Below are 14,140 nucleotides of genomic sequence, written 5' to 3' on the forward strand. Positions count from 1 at the left end.
TCTCCTGCCTCCACCTCCCAAGTAGCTGGGACCACAGGTGCCTGCCACAACGCCCGGCTATTTTTTGGTTGCAGCCGTCGTTGTTTGGCGGTCCGGGCTGGATTCGTACTGGCCACCTTAGGTATATGTGGCTGGCGCCTTAGCCACTTGAGCCACAGGCGCCGAGTGAGCTATGATTTTATAGCACTCTCGGGTGACAGCTTAAGACTCTGTCTCAAAAAAAAAAAAAAAAAGAAAGAAAAGAAGGAGAAATTAACTAGGCCTGGTGGTTCCTGCTACTTGGGAGGCTGAGGTGGGTCGCTTGAGCCCAGGAGTTTGAGGCTGCAGTAAGCTATGATAGCACTACTGCACTGCACTCCAGCCTTGGTGACAGATTGAAGCCCTGTCTCTTTAAGGAAAAAGAAAGAAAGGAAAGAAAAAGATTAGATTAGGGAAGATATCTCTTTTCCCTGAGATTATTATCTTTCCCACCTCAGGCCTTGAGGAATAAGTAATGGGAGCAGTAGGGATTATTTTGGAGAGGTTAAAATATTCTCAGCATCCCTCCCTGCTATGTACTGCTTCCATTCCCTTTTGGGAGACAGCTTAGTGATCAAGGATGTGATCTTTAAAGTCAAACCTGAATTTAAATCTCAGCTCTACTACCACCTTTTAGTGGTGAGACTTTCTGCAAATCTTTTCATCTCTGATCCTCATTTTCCTCATCTATAAATTGAGGAAGGAAATAATACCTACTTTATAGGGTTGTGAGGAGAATGAGATGATTTATGTACATAGAGCACTCAGCATCATGCCTAATCCAGGTAAATGTCTAGTATGTGGCCACTATTCCTTTTCCCTCTGCCCATCTGCTTGCCCACCACACATTTACACCCATGCTTCTCACCCCCCTTCCTCTCAGGATGGCTGGCTTTGATGGGTCAGCTTGGGATGAGGAGGAGGAAGAGCCACCTGATCATCAGTACTACAATGACTTCCCGGGGAAGGAGCCCCCTCTTGGGGGGGTGGTAGACATGAGGCTTAGGGAGGGAGCCGCTCCAGGGGCCACTCGGTCCACTCCTCCCACTGCCCAGACACCCAGCCATTTGGGTGCCACACTGGTAAGTTCCTTGGATGGAGGTGGGCTGGGCCTGGGGTCAGAGTGGCTGGTCAGGGCCTCTGGACTCACCTTTTTATCCCTACAGCCTGTTGGGGGAGACCCAGAAGTCCGCAAACAGTTGCCACCTCCACCACCTTGCCCAGGTATGAAGGTAGCTGAAATAGGCAGAGTCAGGAGTGCTGGAGGTAGAGTGGGCCGTGGTACAGCCTCTCTCTCCACAGGCAGAGAGCTCTTTGACGATCCCTCCTATGTCAACGTCCAGAACCTAGACAAGGCCCGGCAAGCTGGGGCTGGGCCCCCCAATCCTGCTATCAATGGCAGTGCACCCCGGGATCTCTTTGACATGAGTGAGTGCTTCTCTCTCCTTTCTGCATCCCCTCCTTCCTCCTTCGTTCCTCCTCTGCTCCTCCCACCCTGCTCTTTCCTTCCCAGTTTCACCTTCCTGAAGGTCTGGTTCCTGGGTGTGTGTTGTGCCAGCTATCTCCCCTAACACTCTCAATGCCCCTAGAGCCCTTTGAAGATGCCCTTCGGGTGCCTCCACCTCCTCAGTTGGTGTCCATGGCTGAGCAGCTCCGAGGGGAGCCCTGGTTCCATGGGAAGCTGAGCCGACGGGAGGCAGAGGCACTGCTGCAGCTCAATGGGGACTTCCTGGTGCGGGAGAGCACAACCACCCCTGGCCAGTACGTGCTCACTGGCTTGCAGAGTGGGCAGCCTAAGCACTTGCTACTGGTGGACCCTGAGGGTGTGGTGAGTGTGGCAGAGGTGTGGGTGGAGGGTGGCAGAAGGGCAAGGACAGTACACTGAAGTGCAGCCCTGTTCCTTCCCTCATTGTTTTCTAGATTTTCTCTTCTGTGCACCTCTCTATGGGCCATTCCTGCTCTTCCAAGGTTTTTGGTGTCCTTTTCCAGCAGATTAGGGTTCCTTTCCTTCTCCTATCCCTGATCCTGAGCTATGTTCCTTATAGTCCCTCCTGGTTCTCAGATCCCCTTACCTTAAGGCTAGAAGGTGCTCACTAGAAGGTGCTTGTGTCACCTATGCCCCTCTTTTCACAAACGAGGAAGTACCCTGGAGAGATTGTGATGCCCAAAATTAGAGACCAAACACACCATGTCTCCTCTTGCAGGAGCAACCAGGGGCCTTCCCAGCTCCCTAGACCCAGGGCTCAGACCACTGTCCTTTCTCTTATTTTTACTGCCCCACTGCCCAAAACTGGTTTCTTTTCCACAGCAATCTCAGCCTCCTTTCCACAGCTTTTATGTGCTGTGTTAATTCTTCTGAGACATGCCAACTTCTTCCAGGCCAGGAAAGGTATAGCTATCCTTCAGCTTCATTGTTTCTGGGCTAATGTCTCCTTTGCTTTTTCCCAGTTCACTAACCTACCCGTTCCTACAACTGCCTCTAGCTTTTCTTTATAGAGAAGCCTCAGAGATCAGGACTGACAATCCCACCCACCTCAGCCCCTGCCATTTTCCTCCTTCCTTAAGCTTCTTGACTATTCTACCTTCTTCAACCTTTAGGGCCCAAGTCTTCTTTTCCTTTTTTAATTGTCCTTTAATGGCTGCAAACTAGGTCTTTATTTCTGAGGTAGAATCTCACTTTGTCACCCAGTCTTAGGGAGAGTGCCACAGCTCATAGCAACCTCAAATTCTTAGGTTTTGAGCAATCCTCCTGCCTCAGCCTCCCAAGTAGCTGGGACTACAGGTGTCTGCTACATTGCCCAGCTAGTTTTTCTATTTTTAGTAGAGACAGGGTCTTGCTCTTGCTCAGGCTGGTCTTGAACTCCTAAGCTCAAGGGATCCTCCTGCTCACTCTTCCCACAGTTCTGGGATTATAGGAGTGAGCACCCGCCAGGCCTGCAAACTAGGTCTTATTTGACTCTTCACTGGAATTGACGCTCTTCCTTCTTACCTTCCCAGGTTCGGACAAAAGATCACCGCTTTGAGAGTGTCAGTCACCTCATCAGCTACCACATGGACAATCACTTGCCCATCATCTCTGCGGGCAGCGAACTGTGTCTACAGCAACCTGTGGAGCGAAAACTGTGATCCCTCCCAAAGCTCTCTTCCAGAAGATGCCCTCCAGCTCCTCCCACCCTAGTCCCTAACTCTCAGGACCTCATTTGGGGGTGTCCTGTGGGCTTGGCCTTGTGTAGGTGCTGGGAGTAGTGTGAACAGTGGATTTAGTATCCAGCTGTGTGAGAGGGTTTGAGTCAGGAGTCTGGGGTAGCCCCCAACATCACCAAAGTATTAATGTACAGAGTGGCCCTTAACCTGGGCCTATACTGTGCCAATCTGATGCCCCCCCTGCCCCTAGAAGGTGAGTGCTTGTAATGGAAAACGTCCTGTGGTGACAGGCCTGGTAGAGCAACCTCCCTTCTGGGGAAGAGGGAACAAACCACACCTCTGGTCTCTCCCTGAGTTTCAGGGTACTCCAGATCCCTCTCAACAACCCTCATCCCAGGGTTTCAACTTTGTGCCTTTGACCATCTCTTAGGTCTGAAGATACTTTATGCAAAGAGTTCTCAGGCCCCTGAGTTCAGTGACAGGGGTGCTGAGACCTTGGCTTCAGGACTCTTGTTTTCTCTTTGCTCAGCACCCCCTCCAGTTTGGGTTGGCAGAACAGAGGAGTGGCAGCTGTCCCCTCTCCCTAGGGATATGCAACCCTTAGAGATTGCCCTAGAAACCCCCTCCCAGCCAGGGGGGATATGGGACCCCTCTTCTGCTCAGTACCTCCTGACATACAAGTCCCAAGTCCCAAGTCCCACCTCCCATGGTGAGTGCTTGTTGAACTACATGGCCAAAGTGCAGCCCTTCCTCCCATGGCCTCATCCTGTCTGCCCTTCTGGGTTAGTGAGGGGTGACAGAATTTGGGCCTCCTGTACAGGGAATGCTCCCAGGTGGATTTTGTGGGGTGGAACAGGGGCATTGAGACTTTAAAGCAGTAGACAATCCCCAAATACCATCTGTAGATTTGGAAATACATTCATTTTAAATTTTATATGGATATGTTTTAGGGTTGTAGAATTACTTTCCTAATTTTGTTTCCATGGCTTACTGAGCACAAATGATAATCAATCGCATTTACACATCACCTCTTTGATGTTCTCTCACCCCACCTGTGAGTATCAGCGACCTGGGGCAGGACGTGACACCGAGCCAAAGCGTGAAGAAGTGGCCTCTGACAAACGCGGGGAGCAGCCATTTGCCTGGATATGTGTCACAGGTCCCCGAAGGGCAATCCTAAGCTTTACAGCTCCGATACCTGCTGCAGGCCGCGAGATGAGAGGCCGGCCGTTAGCTCCAGGCCTGCGGATGGGCCGTTTCCATCCTGGCTCCTTTCTTTGTTCGGTTGTTTTCACGGGTCTCACTGTTACCAAAGGGAAAATGTCTTCATTAAAGTCCGCGTTTCTTCTACCTCTGCAGAGCCTACTGTGTCGCTAGGCGGCGGGAGGGGCCAGGCCGCGGCCGGCGGGCGTGGCGCGCACAGAGGGGACCGAGTACCCTCAGATCTGGACGGGCCGCTCCCCCTGTCCAGCGCGTGGTACGTCCCGCCCAGCCCGCGTGTCCCACCCCGCGCTCGGCCCCCAGTTGCGCCCAGTGGAGGCGCCGAGCCGAGTTCCGGTTCCGGTTGCTGCAGCTGCTGGCGGGCGGGGAGGCGGGCTAGCGCGCAGTTCGGGTCCCAGCTCGGCGCCTCTGCCTCGCTGCGCCTTGGGGTCGCCGCATCCTGGGGGCCAGTGCTGCCCCCGACTTTGCTTCTGGGCGATGGTGCAGCCCGAGGGCGCTTCCATCCCCCGCCACCGCTGACCCTGGTCCCCACTCCATGGCCGCCTCGGCGCCGCCCCCACCGGACAAGCTGGAGGGAGGTGGCGGCCCCGCACCGCCTCCTGCGCCGCCCAGCACCGGGAGGAAGCAGGGCAAGGCCGGTGAGAGCGGCTGCGAGGGGAAGGTCGAAGGGAGGTCCGGGAAGGAGGGATGGGCGGGGTGCAGCCCTCGGGGTCAGGGACAGATGTCACCGCAGGTTTAGAGCCACTTGGAATTTAGGAGTCACTTGGAGCCTGAGGATTTCAAAATATAGGTTATCTGCCGTTTAGGAAAATGCAGCTGGGCGCATGATTATGGTCACTATTCATTTTTCATACTACATCCCTTGTTAGTATTGGTTAAGTAAATAAATGCGTGTTGAAGTAAAGGGATTCCTTAGCGCATGGCTGTGAGAGAGGAGGTTGGGGAACCGCAGGGAAACTTGACTGGTCTGCCTTTTGCTGCTCTTCCAGGTTTGCAAATGAAGAGCCCAGAAAAGAAACGAAGAAAGTCAAATACTCAGGTGAATGGGGCTTGGTGGTGTAGTTCCTAGCAGTCTCTGGGCGGACACTGCCTTTCTGCCACTCTAAAATCTATCTGCATCAGGTGCAGGGAAAAGAGAAAATTGTTTCTGTTCCTTTCCATCAACCTTATAGCAAGGGAAAAATAACCTCCCCTAAGAGACTATTTAACCAAAGGACTTATCAAGGATACAGTCTTCCTCTCCTTGATTTTTCCTGTCCTGGTTCCCTCATGATGATAATATAATACTTACTATTTACTGAACCTTTTCTAAGTGCCGGAGATTGTGTTAAAGTGCTTTATCAGGTTTTGGAGACAGGCATTACCCCTATTTTGCAAACGAGAAATCTAGGCTTAAAAATGTTAAAACTCCTGCTTCAGGGTCTTGAAGTTATTAAGGAGTAGAGCTGGGATTCTAGTCTAGTTCTGCCTGTTTTTCAAAACACAGTCATGCTGTGCTGTTTCCACTCTACTATTTCTCTGTTGCGTTCTAAGGTCTGTCTTGATTTTTGATCAGAGCTGGCTAGTAGCACCCTTCAAGTGTGTGTGTTTATGCTGCTCTCTTGGTGTAGCTCCATGTCTCCTCCATGACCATCTTCCTTCCCCTCATCTGCTCCCCACCAGGGCCCAGCGTACTCACATCTGACGGAGTTTGCACCACCTCCGACACCCATGGTGGATCACCTAGTTGCATCCAACCCTTTTGAGGATGACTTCGGAGCCCCCAAGGTGGGGGGTGCAGCCCCTCCATTCCTTGGCAGTCCTGTACCCTTTGGAGGCTTCCGTGTACAAGGAGGCATGGCAGGCCAGGTGCCTCCAGGCTACAGCACTGGGGGTGGAGGAGGTCCCCAGCCACTTCGTCGACAGCCCCCCCCTTTCCCTCCAAACCCTATGGGCCCTGCTTTCAACATGCCCCCCCAGGGCCCTGGTTATCCACCCCCAAGCAACATGAACTTTCCCAGCCAACCCTTTAACCAGCCTCTGGGTCAGAATTTTAGTCCTCCTGGTGGGCAGATGATGCCAGGCCCAGTAGGTGGATTTGGTCCCATGATCTCACCCACCATGGGACAGCCTCCCAGAGGGGATCTGTGTCCCCCTTCCCTTCCCCAACGCTTTGCCCAGCCAGGAGCTCCTTTTGGCCCCTCTCCTCTCCAGAGACCTGCTCAGGGGCTCCCTAGCCTGCCCCCCAACACAAGCCCCTTCCCTGGTCCAGACCCCAGCTTTCCTGGACCTGGTGGTGAGGATGGGGGGAAGCCCTTGAACCCATCTGCTCCTACTGCTTTTCCCCAGGAGCCCCACTCAGGCTCCCCAGCTGCTCCCGTTAATGGGAATCAGCCCAGTTTCCCACCGAGCAGCAGTGGTCGGGGTGGGGGCACTCCGGACACCAACAGCCTGGCACCCCCTGGCAAGGCAGGAGGGGGCTCAGGGCCTCAGCCCCCCCCAGGCTTGGTGTACCCATGTGGTGCCTGTCGGAGTGAGGTAAATGATGATCAGGATGCCATTCTGTGTGAGGCCTCCTGCCAGAAGTGGTTCCACCGAGAGTGCACAGGGATGACTGAGAGCGCCTATGGGCTGCTGACCACGGAGGCCTCTGCTGTCTGGGCCTGTGACCTCTGCCTCAAGACCAAGGAGATCCAGTCTGTCTATATCCGTGAGGGCATGGGGCAGCTAGTAGCTGCTAACGATGGGTGACATTGGCAGTGAGGCCCAAGGAAGTGCACATATCCCTCCCTGCTCTTCCAGGGTGATTGTTTTCTGTGTCTGGCTTCCCATCCCCATGGGGCAGAAACAGTGACTCCTGGGGGCAGAAAAAGAATTTGAGGTGGGCAGGCGGACGACCTGGATGGATCACTTTTTGGAATCTTATGCGTTGAGATCTACAGGGATCTAGAAAACCAAAGCCCTGCTGAGGAGAGCCATTTTTTTGTGGCTGTCGCTGGAGCCCAGGAGTGTGGCTGCATGAGAAAAGGAGCTGGAGGAAGATCTGGAGGGCTGGGCTGTCCCCTCTATAGATGATGGGTGCCCTTTACATCTGTGCCTAACACCTCTCCCTAGCCCCATAGCTCCAGCCTTCGTTTTTGGAGTCAAGTGTTAAAGGTTTCTGGCTGAAGGAGTTGAGGTCTCTTCTATCCTTGCAGTAGCCCTTTTATGGGTTCTGGGAGACAGCTTTAGGAAATAAATGGGAATTTCCCCCTCTTTCTAATCTCCTTTGCGTCTTCCAAAGCCTGTCTAGCTCCTCCCCCCTCAGAACCAAATAGCTTAAAGAAGCAGGAGAGTTCCTGGCTCTTAATGGCAGTTTCTCAGTGATTTGGGGCTTTGAGACAATAGGTAAGAGATGCTGTCAAGGACATACCTTGCTCATACCAAAGTTACTGGTCCTTTTTCAGCCTCTTATGCTTTTTTGCTAATGATCATATTTTTGCCAAAAATTGGGATATGTGATCTGACCAGAATATTTGAAGCTTGGGCTGTTCTGGAAGTCTCGGTGCTGTTCCCAGCTTGCCTGGCTTGGTTGAAGGAAAGTCTGAAAGGCCCTTATACCTCATTTTCCTGTCTTGGTGAAAGGATCCACCTGAGGCCCTGTCGCTGTCTTGTTGGTAAGGTGTGTGGTAGGATCCTCATTGCTAGGACACTGAAAGGCAGAGGAGCCTGGAGCTATTTTGCTTCCCTTCCCTTGATCCTCTTTCGTATCACCTCAGGCCCTGTGGTTTAGCGGCTCTCAATCAAAGTCCTGCACTGGGCTTTATGTGTTTTTTAATTTTTTAAAGTACCACCTGCCAGAGATGGGCCCTGGGCCTGGTCCTAAGTCCATCACAGTAGTTGTTCTGCAGCTCACTTACACATTCCTCTGTGGGGTGGGGAAGGCAGGCATGGGGTGTGGCCTCTGCGAAGTTAGTGGTCCTCCGCATGACGTGTGTTGGCAGAGACCCACCCTCTGTGGACCCTCCCCAGAGAATGGTGCCCTGTGATACTAGCAGCCTCTGAGGCCAAGGGAATTCAGGCATCTCTTACAGTGTTCCCCACGCTAAAATAGCATGGGTGTCTCCACTACTGCTTGACTCTATTGTCTGTGGTTCTGTTTGCCCCTTTTCTCTGTTGCTATTCTGTGTTGTCTCCCTCCTATGCGTTTTGTAAAATGGCTTTGGTGGTGGGGGGGGATGTCTCTGCTCAGTCAACTCCCTAATGCCCTCTTGCTCCACCATGTTTTGGAGGAGAGTGGAGGAGATGGTTTTTCATACAGTTGGATTAATAAAATGACTTGAAAATTAAGATGGACTCCTTGATGTGTGGAAAGGTTGGAATGAGCCACTATGGCTGCTGGGAAGTATGCTTAGGGGTGAGGGTATATGTACTCCCAGGTTCCTGGGCTAACCTGGGTATAGGATGCTGATCGTCGGGGCCTGTGTCCCCCTACCCACTGCCTCACTACCATGAAAAGCTGAGTTTCTATTCTGAGCACATTCCAGGGCCAGGCTCAGAGCCAGGCAGGAAATTCAGCTCCAAGAGTCCTGGGAGACAAGTGCTACAACTCTTCTGAGTTCAGAACCGCTCCTCCCTCTCCCCCTCCTCCCCCCCCCCCCCGCCCCCAGTTGGTTGGGTTAGGGGCCAAGTGTAGCTCCAAGGGGAGGGGAGGGGCTCCTCTGCTCTAGCAAATTTAATTTTGGGATGTTTTTCAGACAAGGCTGCCCACTCCTTGCTACTTAAAAGTAGCAAGGGCATCCTTAACAGCTTGCGCTAGAGCTGGTCAAAGGGAGTGACCTAAGGGCTATTTGGAAGCCTCAGTTTGCCACCTCTCTCCTCCCCCAGCCTACAGCTGTCTCTGTCTATCCTGGGTCCAACCCGGCCCCTTGTCCTTGTCATGTTGGGAGACACTACACTTTGTCCTCAGTTTTGGGCCTCCCTTTCGAAATTTCAGATACTGGGAAAGGAAGAAGGTCACTCAAAATTCAGTTTGCTGGGACCCCCAGCCTCCCTCCAGGGTAGGCCCGGATTTGGGGGCCGTGACCCTCCCCTAGCAGCCCGGGGCCTCGATTCCTGCTCTTATTGGCCAAAAGTTTCCGCCCCCTTGGGGAAGTTGACTTTCCATTGGTCAGTTTTAGTCATATGACCCTTTTCTTGTTCTGGAAACAAGCGGAGGCAGCAACAAGTTAAGCTGAAGACGGAGCAAGAGCTGGGTCAGGTAACTAACTCCCTCTGGGGAAGGGGCTCCGCTTGCCTGTTAGGCAGGGTTAGGGACAGGGGCCTGGAGCTCCAGAAAGGAGCTGTGCTTCCTCTTCGGTATTCCCAAAACAAGAACGTGCTACGGGTCCCCCACGTCCTTTGCTGTCAGAGGCTGGGGCACAACTGTCAGAGGTTTGGGTCAGCTGGAGGCAGGACTTCCCCGGCCTTGTACCGAGCAGGGGAGCTCTCCCCCTTTGGCTGGGTTTTAGAAATAGCAGAAATCTCTGACATACTCTTTAGAGGATGTTTTTGTTGAATCCTGCCTGAATGAAAAGAAAGGGAAAAGTGGGACGGGGGTGGAGGAGCTGGGTTTTCTTCCAAGAGGCCCATGAGAAGCAAAAGAACTGAAGCAGGGAAGGAGGTGGGGATTAGACAACAGAAGTAACTTCCTAATAAGGCAGGAGCTGCTGGCTTGGGAGAACAGGGGTATCTTTTGGAATCTTGGGTGAACCCAAGCAAGAGAGAATTATTAGGATTTGGGACCCCAAATACCCGAGTTCTAGACCCTATCCCCTTTAGGTCTCAGAAGTGTTTGTCTTGTTGACCCAAATACCATTGCTGGTTTCCATGGAGACAGTAGGTCTGACATCACCCTGGTTGCCATGGTGTTTGGTTCTGGAGGACCTGAGCAGGCTGTACACAGCCAAGGATAAACATGGCCACTTCTAAGCTGCTACCACTTCCTTCCTGCCACCACCTGTTAATAATCACATGTAGCAACTGGGGATGGGAGATGATGACAGACAGCGGGGGAGGGGCCAAGAGCAGGAGGCTGCACAGCAGTGGCTCTGTGGATGCCTATAGGAGCATGCCAGAGTGTCCCATTGACTTGGTATGGGGAAATCATCAAAGCCATTCTCCTGTCCATGTGAGGTGGGTGCTTGTATCCAGAAGGTATGGGCATTGGGTAAGGCACAGCAAGGAATCTTTCACCTATTCTGGGCTTGACTGGCAAGATCAAGGTACCATGCAGGACTTAAAACCAGCTCACATAGAAGGGGCCATGTAGTTGGTTTCAAAGGTAGACTTCTTGTCCTTTCCCACCTTGGTCCCTTCTCCTGAGTTTTCTTAGCTCACTGCCACCTTAGACTTCCAGGCTCAAGTGATCCTCCTGCCTCAGGCTCCCAAGTAGCTGAGAGTGCGAGCACTTGCCTCTATGCCCAGCTAATTTTTCTATTTATTGTGGAGACAGGGTCTTTTCTCAGGCTGGTCTCAAACTCTTGAGCTCAAATGATCCTCCTGCCTCGGCCTCCCAGAGTGCTGGGATTACAAACCTGAGCCACCATAATTGGCCCGAAGTCCTCTTCTGTTTATTGTCATTCCAGTCCCCAGGAATCAGTTAGTCATTTATCCTTTTCTGAAGGATCAGAATCCAGGACTCTTGAGGGTCAGCCCATTTATCATTCCACCTTTATGTCTGGTCCCAACTGCAAGTGCCCCAGCCTCTGGGCACAGTCTTGGCCATGGATGGAGGGTGGGCCCCTTTCTTCTTACTCAGCTGTGTCAGGCTTTGGACGTTGGGATGACTTCTTGCTCACCTCCCTAACAAGTCAGAGCAGATTATCAGGGGGCAGGAAGACAGCCCTGATTTTTGTCTATTCTTTGTAAACTATAAAGTGATTTATAAACTGTTAAGTGATAGTTGTCATAAATCCCTTTTCTCAGTCACTTTCAAGTTCCCTAAGACCAAACTCTGGAGATTACTAAAAAGGAAAACAGAATTTAGGATAGAGAGTGAGAGTGATAAGGAGATTTTCTAAAGGTGCATTCAGATGGATCTAAGTTATGCCAGTGGTTCTCAGCCCTGGCTTTACATGAGAATCAACTGAGAGGTTTTATGTGTAATTCTTTTTTATTTTATTGAGATAGGGTCTTGCTTTATTGCCCAGACTGGAGTATAGTGGCACCATTATATTTTACTACAGGCTTGAACTCCTGGGTTCAAGGGACCTTCTAGCGTTAGCTTTTCAAGTTGTTAGGACTATAGGTGTGCACCACCACACCCAGCTAATTTTTCTATTTTTTATAGAGATGGAGGTCTCACTATGTTGTCCAGGCTGGAACTCCTGGCCCCAAGCCATCCTCCTACCTCAGCTTCCCAAAGTACTGGGATTGCAGGTGTGAGCCACTGCCTTCAGCCATGAGAGAGGTTTTAAAAAGACCTATGCCCCACTCAATTGAATCAGAATTTTAGTTGATTCCAATGTACAGCCAGTGTTGAAACACCCCCCCCTCCCTAAATAGACCATACAGAGGATTTGTGGTGGGTGGTGCTGAGAGACAGGCTGAAAGAAACCATTTAGTCTCTCTGCTCAGCCCTGGAGGAGGTGGCAGTGATTGTGGCTGTGCCTGGAGTGGTGAAGGTCGGGCTATGCTGTTCTCCTTGCTCTTATTGGCACGTCGTCTGTCAGCCTTTCCAGGCTTCATCTCCCTGACTATGATGTCAGGGGTTTGGACAGGATGCTCATTAGACCCTTGACAGGCCTAAGCTTCTTTGACCTTTCAAGGTCAGTTCGGTTTCCCAAGGCCTGGTTGGTTCCTGGGAGAGACAGCCTTCTCTCTAGCTGTTGGCAGATTTTGATTAGCAAGGTGCATGGTGCCTAGAGGAGCTGAGGTGATGGGGAATGGGGGACTGGAATCAGGCTGGGTTCTGAAGGCTGCTCTCAGAACTCAAGTCTTGGAACCCAGCCATAGCTGCTTTCTGTATCCCTTCTTCCCTGAAAGGAGCACTGACCCTTAAGAGAGCTTGTCTCTGCAGGTGGCAGCCACAGCAGGCACAGGGACCACAGCAGGCACAGGGACCTCAGCAGCTATGGCCTCCTGCCCAGACTCAGACAACAGCTGGGTGCTTGCTGGCTCAGAGGTAGGAGGAGTGGGCCTGGCAGCCATGTGGCAGGGGGGTCACTGTGGTTCCTGCAGGGCTGGGTGTTGCTTTCTGGGTCTGTCCCTGTCCTGGGTCCTGATAGTCCACTGATAGTGTCACTGCTTGCTGGCTGTTAGAGGAACTCTCATAGCAGGGACAAGGAGGTTAGGCCCCAGGGGCCAGGGGTTGACCCTGGCCCATATCATGAAGGAAGGGAGGCAGGGGGTATGCTGAAAGCAACAGGGAGGAAATTCTGGTGGGAAGACCAATGTGAGCAGTGGTCTTGAGGTGACAATGAGAAAGCCACATTGGGAGAGACTGAGGAGCCCATGGATGAGCTGGAGACAGAGGTCAGAGCCTGGGAACCCCTGGAGGAGACCTCAGGGCCTGGAAGAGGCATTTAGGCCTCATCCTGATGGGAATCAGGGAGGGCTTTGAGTTGGTGTTGTCAGGACAGCCACTGCCTTGGGCAGAGGGTGAAGATGTAGGAACAGCAGGAGCATTGTGAAGGCCCCTGCAGCTGTCTAGGGAACTCCTGTGCTCCTGGTGCCACTGAGAGGAAGAAAAGCAGGTAGGAGGGAGCTGAGTGGCTGGGAGGGGTAGCAGCAGTTTGTCAAGGGGTCTCTGAGAGCGCTCTGAGCCCAGTGACTTGGGGTATTGGAGTCACCAGGATGAGAAGGCAAAGAGCTTGATTTAGTTGTGTGGAGCTTGAGGTGCCCTTGAGGAGCCTGGCTGGGAGTGAGGAGTTGACCTCAGGGAAGACACTGGAGCAGGACACATGGACTGAGGCTTGCTGGCAGGGGAGGCAGGTTGGAGCAGGACAGGAACCATACTCTTGGTCAGAGCCCTGGCCTCTTGTTGCGGTGCCTCCTTCTGTCCTCCCCTATAAAACAGGTTATGATTCTTGCCTTCCAGGATGTCTATGAGGAAAAACATGATTTTTTTTTGAGGCAGAGTTTCACTTTGTCACCCTCAGTAGAGAGCCATGGCGTCATAGCTCACAGCAACCTCAAACTCATGGGCTCAAGCAATCCTCTTGCTTCAGCCTTCCAAGTAGCTGGGACTACAGGTGTCCACTACAACGCCTTGCTATTTTTAGAGATAGGGTCTCACTCTTGCTCAGGCTGGTCTCGAATTTATGAGCTCAAGCAATCCACGTACCTCAGCTTCCTAGAGTGTTATAGGCGAGAGCCACCAGGCCTGGCCTAAAAAACTTGATTTGAAAATGGAATGGCTGGCTCGGCTTAGCTCAAGCAGCTAAGGCACCAGCCAGATACGCCTGAGCTGGCAGGTTCAAATCTAGCCCAGGTCCGCCAAGCAACAATGACAGCTGCAACCAAAAAATAGCTAGGCGTTGTGGCGAGCGCCTGTAGTTCCAGCTACTTGGGAGGCAGAGGGAGGAGAATCACTTGAGCCCAGGAGTTGGAGGTTGCTGTGAGCTGTGATAGAGATGGCACTCTACCCAGGGTGACAGCTTGAGGCTGTCTCAAAAAAAAAATAGAAATACCCCTGAAAATGGAATGGCAAAGACATCTGCTAAGGTTAAGAATTCTTCTTCTGGCTGGGCGCCTATAGCTCAACTGGCTAAGGCGCCAGCCACGTACACCTAAGGTGGCGGGTTCGAATCCCCAGCCC

At 52.3% G+C, this 14,140-nt stretch overlaps 3 protein-coding genes across 6 annotated transcripts in view; all 3 read left to right on the top strand.

Annotated features, from left to right (window-relative positions):
• The window catches only part of SHC1 (SHC adaptor protein 1), an 11,763-nt gene extending 7,251 nt beyond the window's left edge, over window positions 1-4,512 (top strand). For all 4 annotated transcript variants that reach the window (XM_012808610.2, XM_012808611.2, XM_003795326.3 and 1 more), the window contains 5 exons: window positions 902-1,100; window positions 1,185-1,242; window positions 1,321-1,446; window positions 1,608-1,846; window positions 3,016-4,512. In XM_012808610.2, coding sequence (XP_012664064.1) covers window positions 902-1,100; window positions 1,185-1,242; window positions 1,321-1,446; window positions 1,608-1,846; window positions 3,016-3,144 — 751 coding nt within the window. In that variant the 3' untranslated portion in view covers window positions 3,145-4,512. The remainder of the gene's footprint in view (window positions 1-901; window positions 1,101-1,184; window positions 1,243-1,320; window positions 1,447-1,607; window positions 1,847-3,015) is intronic.
• Window positions 4,513-4,685: 173 nt separating this feature from the next.
• On the top strand, window positions 4,686-8,691 carry PYGO2 (pygopus family PHD finger 2). The gene is made up of 3 exons (XM_012808612.2): window positions 4,686-5,021; window positions 5,373-5,422; window positions 6,046-8,691. Exons 1-3 carry the CDS (start codon window positions 4,919-4,921, stop codon window positions 7,111-7,113), a joined length of 1,221 nt encoding a protein of 406 aa, XP_012664066.1. The 5' UTR covers window positions 4,686-4,918; the 3' UTR covers window positions 7,114-8,691.
• An 841-nt stretch (window positions 8,692-9,532) lies between these two features.
• PBXIP1 (PBX homeobox interacting protein 1) overlaps window positions 9,533-14,140 on the top strand; it is a 12,661-nt gene continuing 8,053 nt past the window's right edge. The window contains exons 1-2 of the mRNA XM_023516413.1: window positions 9,533-9,601; window positions 12,401-12,505. Coding sequence (XP_023372181.1) covers window positions 12,455-12,505 — 51 coding nt within the window. The 5' untranslated portion in view covers window positions 9,533-9,601; window positions 12,401-12,454. The remainder of the gene's footprint in view (window positions 9,602-12,400; window positions 12,506-14,140) is intronic.

This window comes from Otolemur garnettii, unplaced genomic scaffold (genome assembly GCF_000181295.1).
Source record: "Otolemur garnettii isolate 467f Iridium unplaced genomic scaffold, OtoGar3 scaffold00091, whole genome shotgun sequence".
In the NCBI taxonomy this organism is placed as follows: domain Eukaryota; kingdom Metazoa; phylum Chordata; class Mammalia; order Primates; family Galagidae; genus Otolemur; species Otolemur garnettii.